This window comes from Paramisgurnus dabryanus, chromosome 19, assembly GCF_030506205.2.
Source record: "Paramisgurnus dabryanus chromosome 19, PD_genome_1.1, whole genome shotgun sequence".
Classification (NCBI taxonomy): Eukaryota; Metazoa; Chordata; class Actinopteri; order Cypriniformes; family Cobitidae; genus Paramisgurnus; species Paramisgurnus dabryanus.
Window position 1 is genome coordinate 2044457 of NC_133355.1, and position 9016 is coordinate 2053472.

The 9016-nt window shown below is 34.3% G+C and overlaps 1 protein-coding gene across 1 annotated transcript; it reads right to left on the bottom strand.

Moving 5' to 3' along the window:
* Positions 1 to 32: 32 nt before the first annotated feature.
* On the bottom strand, positions 33 to 4353 carry il6 (interleukin 6 (interferon, beta 2)). The gene is made up of 5 exons (XM_065284638.2): positions 2965 to 4353; positions 2668 to 2870; positions 2481 to 2591; positions 2062 to 2205; positions 33 to 1754 (listed from the first exon to the last, which is right to left on the bottom strand). Exons 1-5 carry the CDS (start codon positions 2981 to 2983, stop codon positions 1536 to 1538), a joined length of 696 nt encoding a protein of 231 aa, XP_065140710.1. The 5' UTR covers positions 2984 to 4353; the 3' UTR covers positions 33 to 1535.
* Positions 4354 to 9016: the final 4663 nt, after the last annotated feature.

Genomic DNA, 9016 nt, shown 5'->3' on the forward strand with positions numbered 1-9016 from the left:
TGGGGAAAATAATTCAAGGCGCTGGGAAGTTTTTGGAAAATATATATACATGGATACAGGTCATTAAAAGTGCTTGAATCTATTTTATGCAAGAAGTTTTCCGGAAAAAAATCCATATTATTCCCTGTGTAGTGTAGGATAATAACATAAAAATTCTAGACTTTTTAAGCACACGTGCTAAACTGTTTGCTTTAAATGTTTATATCTTCTGTATGTGAATGTTGATTCATACCAAAATGCTTTTTTGCATAGTTGTGTTTGACACATGAAAACCTCTCGGGTTACGTATGTAACTGTTGTTCCCTTGAGAAGGGAACGAGACGCTGTGTCTCCCTTGCCATACTTCCTGCGTCCCTGTAACGCCGTCTTTGGCAATATTTCAGATAGCGATATACTTCATGACTCCAGTGTCACCCTGTCTTTGTCGTTAAGCCTCACCATTGGTTGAATTTGATATACACATTCAGACGCACTTACCCCTGGAGGCGTCCCCAAAGTGTCACCGCAGTGACGCAGCGCGAGTTCCCTCGAAAGGGAACTGTAACAATGTATCTTAAAAGGTAACACGATGTAACCTTGCTCTCACTTGAAATGTGTCCCCACATTTAGTCATTGAATTTGAGGGTATTGGACCTGGAAAGTCCTTGAAAGGTCCTTGAATTTGAAGTTAACTAAGGTGTGGGAACCCTGAATATTTATTAGCACAGATTTTCAATTCTGTACAAATGAAATTTGCAGCAATGTGCAAATTATATGTTGACTTTTGGTCAGCTTTGTTCAGTTTACCCAGGTTACATTTACATGTCAAGATCAACAAACCAAGCCAAAGCTTTCTCTATCTTTTTTCTAGGGATGCACCGATAAATACGGATATACACTAATAATACATGGCCGATAACTACTATGAATCAAACAGCTGATATTATTTATGCTGGCTTTTGATCAGCAAGTCCTTATCAATCTTAAAATCACTGTTAGTTGGAGTTTTATTTAGATTTTTTTTCTCTCACACCTCTTTGTATAATTTCGTTTCGACAGCTTTCTAATATTTTCTTCTCTTTCTGTATCATGAAGACAACACTTTAAATGCAGCTCAGCTTTATTTGACACACAGTGTCATGAATGTCTTACAGTAGTAAATACTACATACATTCATACATTACCATCATTTAAAACCTGATACACAGTAAATAAAGATAAAAAACAAATATAAATATTTATAAATAGCATCAGATTTAGCATGATCAATACAAAAACATTACAATAAATATTAAGTTATCATCCCCTGATGTTCAGTAAATAACAAGCTCTCAAGTTTTATCAAAAGTTTGGAGTGAAATTACATCTGTTAGGATTCCGTCCACGTCTTTCAAGTTTTTTATCATTGACAAGTACAAATAAAAAAGATGATAATTGTACGTTTGATGAAAGATTCACCCAAATAAAATAAATAGATTAATTTAAAAATGCAAATGTTTCAAAAAATAAATCAAACACAATCAAATTGGACCCCTAAATAAATGGGTCTGTTTTTGTTAGTTTTTGTCTGAGATCCAATCAGTTTTAATTTTGTTCTTTGTCCGCTGACTGTGTCCAGCTTTAGATTTGCTAAGGTAAGGGATAGCTCTGCACGTATGGATCATCACATTTGTTAAGTTGAATAAGATCGAGTGTGTAACCGCCTTCTGTGTCCATGCAGACTTGGCATGCAGAGAACTTGAGATGTCTTCAACTTGCAAATCCTTTGACTGAAGCTAAAGAGAAATAGAAAGAAACGACTTATTGCACATTGCACGAAAATATCAAACCAGGAACATTTTCATAAACCTAAAATGTGATGATGTTACACATGCATGATAAGTTGGTAGTTATAGTTAGTCTTTTTAATGCACGACCATAACCATATGAATTCGGTTTTATCTTATCTAAACATCCATTACCTTAAACAAGAAAAAGTCTGATTAAATATTTAAGTACCAAAACATCTTACAATTCAAAAATGACAAAATTCATCACAGTACCCATTTGGATACGCAGCAGAGAGATGCATGATGTGTTTACCTGGCTATTTATGGACTCCAGCAATCGTTTCATCTCATGTTTGACATTATTCATCAGGGTTGGGGTCAGATTTTCCCTCTCGATGTAATTCAGATTCTCTTTGTACCACATCAGGATGTTGTAAATATGCCCCAGACACCTTTCCTAAAATACACAATAATTTAACAAGAGGTCTTCAGTAATGAAAAGTAGAAATGCACCGATATATCGGCCAATAATCGGTCGATATTTTTTCACATTATCGGCCGATAGTTTAAGACTGTATAAAAATGTCAAACATCACTAGTTTAATGGTCATTCATAAAGGAATAACATGCAGTCTGAAAATGATATTAGTCTGAATAATCGGTGGAAAAATGTAATATCGGTTCTTCTCTATAAATGAGAGTTCAAAAAACATGAAATGGACATAAACTTACCGTACTGAAGTTTTTGAGAAAACACCCATCAGATGCTTTAAAGACTGGAGTGTTGATTCTTTCATTCTCAAATAAACTCATATTCACCGTTTCTCCGAAATCTCGGATAAACTGGAATAACAATGCGAGTTAGTATAAGTCATTACAATATAATAACACATCAAATCGAACCTAAGGTTATCGGTACCTGTTCATCTCTCAGAGTTTTCACGTCATTTTGTAGTTGTTTGGCCATCCGGTGCCATCTCTCTGGTTCGGTCAGAGGAACAGGCACATTCACCTCCTGAACTTCATCTCCAGATATTTCAGGTAATTCACCCATACTGCTGAACAGAGGCACTGCATCCAGCTGACAGATCCACACTGACAGGACGGCAGAGAAATAAACATCTGCAGAGAGAAAGAGACACGGGTGTTTGCTCGTGAAGCTGTTGTGGAGAAGTTGTCCGTCTGCAGATGTAAGAGTAAAACCTCTTGCACTTACTCATAGCTGACGGCATCATCTCCTCTCCAACTTCCTGTGATGTCTTGAAGAAAACTGAACTCTACTGATCAGCTCGTCTCAAGTATTTGTGGTTTTTATACCGAGACTTCAGGAGTTTCCATTTCCCCCCTTTAAAGACGTTATTCGTCATTTAGGAAGAGGGAAAAAGCCTTGATTCGGATTTTCATACATGTTAATTTCCATTACATTGTCTTCCCCGCTATACTGGTACAACATCCTTTTAAAGTAGGGTAAATTCACCAAGTGTAAAGTACATTTAATCATATATCAACTAAATCAGTCATGTCTTTGCTGTTTTAATATTTTTCAGCAAGAGAAAAATGATATGCTTGATGAATAAAAAACAGTTTGACATTTGCATTCTGAAAACAAGAGGAAAAGTAAAAGTATGGAAGACTGGGGAAAATTATACGGTTGCGTTAATGACATTTCTGTATAGCAACTTATTAACTAACAAATGTAGTAGAAAAACAACAGATCCACACCACTACTTCTGCGTAATTGACTCAACTAATTGACAGAAAGTAGCATAATCAAAATAGTGCAAAGTTTAATTAGAAAACGAGTTAATTCTGTGAAAAAATAACTCCTTTTGGTCTTTTCTTTAGAAAGAGAGGAAGCAAATGATTGTTATAAAATATATTTGTTGCTTAATTTCTAAGTAAAATGGACCGTTCCAAACATAGCTCGGAGGAACAATGTCATTTGATTAAAAAGTTGATGACACACAAAGAAATGCAGCAAAACTTAGGATGCTTTGCTTAAATGCTTAAAATGGTAACAAAAACCCAAACCACATGAAACATAGATTCAGCCATTAGAAAGTTCAAAGATTATCTAAAATCATCTGCACCTTTGTTGAAATAAAGGCATCAGCACATAAACCAGCCCAAAGAAAATTGACATAACATTTTGTGCCTGATGAGAGTAAAATTGATATTTTGGGGTCTAATGGTTTTCGACAGAACCTCAGGAGACCCCCGGGTACCAAATCAAACCACAGTACACTGTAAAGACAGTTAAGCATGGTGGTGCTCATGGGATGCTTTCATACTACGATGTTGGGCATATTTATCGTATATAAGAGAACGTGTATACATCAGAATACTTGAAGAGATTAAGTTGCCCATGGCTTAAGAGGAAATGCCCCTGGTTGTGTTAACAACCCCAAACACATAAGCAAGAGGGCAAAATCTTGGTTCCAAAAAGGATTGAGGTTATGAGCTCAATGCCCTGATCTCAACCCCATTAAAAACTTGTGGGGTGACATTAAAAAAGTAGTTTTGGAAGCTAAAATTCTTTGCTGCCTTAAAATTGTTCAACTTTATTGGAAGAAGTCAACTTCATTTTAAGTTAAAACAATTCATCTCTTGTCAAAATAAAAAATAGTAAGTTGACATGACTTGTAAATCTGAGTTGATTCAACCAAAAATTTTAAGGCAGTAAAGAATTTTTTAAAGAAGTGTAATAATTGACATGAACTGTGGATCCTGAAGTCAATTGACTCGATGTGCCACACAGATGCACAGTTATGCTTATGCAATTAAATATTAGTAATTCAATAGTTTAAAGTCTTCAGTCTAAAGAGAAAAATGTTGACCCTGCTAATTTTTGAACAGATTAATATTTGTTTTCTTTGCTTACCTTTAAAAGAACAAGACAGATGTGATCAATTTTGTTCATGCTTAAGGAATTGAATGTTTTACTACATTTAAAAAAGGAAATAAAATCTATATATACAAGTTTTAATTTCTTTTAGTACCCTGCTATATTTAAACACAACTGTATTTCCTTCCTTATGAATCTCAACACTGTATATTTCGGTAAATTTGCATGTAATTCATCATCTAAAGGATTAAAAGACAACTGTGTGCTTTAAGAACCTTTATGTCAAAATGATGCGCTTTCCAAAATTTGACATTTCACCCTCGTGTACTTGAGATTTGATGTAGCACACACACACACACAGTTTCCTAATCTTAATAGTTTCTATTCAAATGAGATAAAAAGAATCAGATTTCACAAAGACGTAAAAAGGCGACTTCCTTCTTCTTTTCTAAATCATCCTTCCTGTAAATGTGCTCATTTTGCAATAAAAGCATTTAGTGGTGCTATGTTTTGTGAGGCTTCGAGTGGTCAGAAACCCCTCTCTAAAGACCAAAGATCAAAAGTCCAGATAATATGCATTTGGTTTGTAAAACAGAGGATTCCCCAACATAATTTAACTGTGGTGGTGTCAGATTGGTGCTATCTATATTATCTGAGGCGGTTAAGGAACTTTTGTAATTTGGCTTCAGCCACAGGGGAATAAAAATTAAGACCCTCACCTGATATGACAATTTTTTTTCAAGATGTTATATCTCAGGTGTCCCCAGAACATAGATCATATAACAATGTTGAAAGACCAGTTTTGGGGTGTGCAGGAAAAGTACTTTATTAGTTTTAAAAATATACACCGCTTTTAATAAAAATAAAGCACCTTACTACCAGTGTTGGGGGTAACGCATTACAAGTAACGTGCATTACGTAATAATATTACTTAGTAAAATAACGCATTACTTTTTAAATGTACACATTAATATTTAAGTTACATTTTTAAAAAAGCAATGCGAGTTACTTTTCGGTTTAATTAATTTGATTAAAAAACACAACATACTGAATTAAACTGGACAAAGTCACATAGAAATACGCACTATATGCATGCGTGCCTTAGCGGGAACAGTTTTGAGTCCAAAATGGAGATTGCAGACCAGAGCTTGATATTTTCGCAATGGAAATGTGCAATTGACATCATAAAAACAAGTGCAAAGCCTGAACGAGATCAAGCCTCAGCCAAGTAACTTAAGTAATGTAAGTATTACTTTCCATGAAAAGTAACTAAGTAACGCAATTAGTTACTTTTTTGGAAAGTAACTTGATATTTTGATGCATTACTTTTAAAAGTAACTTTCCCCAACACAAGATCTCTGAAAGCCAATGTTGACATTTAAAATCACCTAAACACGCCCCTACCCCAATAGAAAATGGACCTTCTTTTAATAGACCCGCCCCACACATACTGTATGCAACCTAGGCAACAATGTCAGTTAGTAGCCACGCCCCTTACTGCTGATTGGCTACAAGAGGGATTTGGTACTCTGCCCAACTCCTTTTTCCAAAGTTTTTTTCAAAAGTCACGCACCCCGCCTTTAATATCCTAATGATTTTTGGCATAAAAGAAAATCCATTATTGCAAAAGATAATCCAAAAAGGTTTAAAATAGACATTATGACTTAACTGTGGTCTTTTGATGTGGTCAAGTGATGTCATTTTGCTCAGACAACGCCAAAAGTTTTGGCTAGATCATTAAAGGGTGGTTGTGTACACACATGGGTGACACACAAATATGATCAAACAACATATGAAAGTGACTTTCTCTTATGAGGTGACCTTTACGGATTCCATTAAATGAATGAATGCTATTGCACAAATACTGTATCAAAATATTAAGCATTCACGTTTTAAGTTCATTTTGTAAAAAATTGGTTTGCTGATTTTCAATAATAAAAATGTTGTGACCCCCAACCACAAAACCAGTCATAAGTCTCACGGGTATATTTTTAACAAAAGCCAACAACAGTTTGTTCTCAGTTTGGACAGCTCTTACATTTATTTTAGTCTAATCCCTGTCTGGGAAACCGCCTCTTCAGGAAACTGCCCCTATGAGTGTTAATTAAACACTGGGGGTTTTGCTGTAGTATTTAGTGTGGTAAAGTGTGACCAGAAAGATTACACATTCACTAAAAATCAACTATAAAGGGCTTTTCACACTGGAAATGGTCCCTGCTGAAAAAACAGCATAGACAAGCATAACTCCCATTCTGGTCCATGCTGGTTTGCACAACATGCTAGTATGATCAGGATGGGATGCAGGTGCTGATATGCTGATGACCACCAGCTAAACCAGCACCAAACCAGCACAGGAATTATCCTGGTCTATGTTGGTGGTCACCAGCAAACCATCACCAAAACACAACATATGCTGGTCTTGTGTCTCTGGCGGGAGGTTGATTTACTCGCTCATAAGGCGGAGTCTGTGAGCAGTTATGAGTGAGGCGTAATCAATGTGACATCACATTGATAGGGGATCCCCAACAGCCTGTTTTGTGTGACTGTTGTGGTTTAAAGGAGAAGAAAAGATGGATTTGTATAATAAAAGGATGTTTCTGCACACACTGGCAGCTCATTTTCTGAAATTTTTTTAAAGGTTACGGGGGCTTTAAGGCGGATCTGAAAAAATTTCCCCTTATGAGGGCCAAACTTTATCATGCTGACATTAACCATACAAACTAAAATACAACTAGGCCACAAGCTCATGCTCATAAGTAAAGAACTGAATTGTCTTTAATAGGTCCTCTTAAAATGAACATGAACACAATAAAACCATTAATAAACTTTCTTTTGCAAATAAACATACTAATGAGTACAATCAGTTACCTAAATAAATACACAGGGGTCTAAATATAGTGTTTGGGCCACTGTATGTAGTAGTAAATTCTGTAGGGTTTTCCAGTAAAGTTGAGGCTTTATTTTGCACTTGATGTTTTTCATTGTTGAAATATGCACCCTTCCTTTTGCATTTTGATTTGGACCTTTTCAATACGCACCTCATTTTGAACTTTTTCGATTGATAATACTCAAATGATTATAAATGACATTGAAATACAGTATGTTTGCTGCATATACGCAATGAGTTTTTCTAGAAACCGCTTGAGTTTTTCTTGAAATCTAAACTTTCCTAATGGTTTATAATAAACAAAACCACATTGGGGCTTTTTTGGCAGGAGGTGTGAACTTTTGCTTTAGATTGTGTTGAGATATTATTCTGTTGAGTTTAAACATTAATTCCATGTTGGATGGGGTTTGTTTCTTTATATGACAGTTCTTATCAGTACATCTAAACGTTTATAGTAACATCATACTCGTAACTCGTACTGTTATTTCATATTTCATTGTTACAAATGGCTCATCTATATTTGAAGTTAATGTTTTAACATAATTTTTGCAGATGACACCTGCTTTAATTAATAGTACAGTATGTGTTGCAATAGCATTAGTACATTTTGAAATAAATGATATTGAAAAGATATACACTGTACAAAAATTTAGCATTTTTGTCAAATCAACATATATTTTCTTGTTACTTTAACTTAAAAAGTTAAGATAATAATTGCATTATTTATTAATATTCAATTTCATTGCATTCATTTTTTTTACAATGTAAATTATGATTTATTTTATATTTATCGACACAGTTCTTATAGCCTTATTAATTATGATAAAAATATTTGTGATTCTCTAAATTTTACTTAAGCACCAGTACACCAAGACGAGTAAAATATCACGACTAGGTACACCTTTTGCATGCACACCAAAGGACTTGGCAAATGAATGTGATTCTGATGAAATCCCTGTAACAAAACAGCAATGTGGTACAGAATTAAACAAAATGTGAGAGGTGTTTAAAACTGCCTGCCAGTATACTGGGTGATTAATACATCAAATATTCTGATCACCAGATGGTTCGGTCCCTGGGAAAGTCCACAGAAGTTTTAACTTTTTGACCAGACTGTCTGTCTAGAAACAAACCCATTTTAAGTATCCCATACGTCAAAAAAAAAAAAAAAAAACATTTCTTTGCCCCAAAGTATGTTTAAATATATGCTTAATACATTTATTATATTTAGTCTTCATATATTAGCATATATTTCAAAATGTATTTCGGCGGCAACAAATACTATTCTAATTTTACAATTTATATTTTTCCTGGACAAAATATAAAAGTTTGTATAAAATTCTAAATATATTTTTGTAAAAAAATTTTAACTTTTTCAAAACTGTTTACAGGTTTGTAACATAAAAAGTTTTTCTTTATATTCAATGCGATGTGAATATAAATGCTTTAAAATATATGTTTTATTTTTTTTATTAATTCTTAAATATTTGAAAATATATTTTTGCCATATGGGATGAGCTGACCTGCCTTGCATGC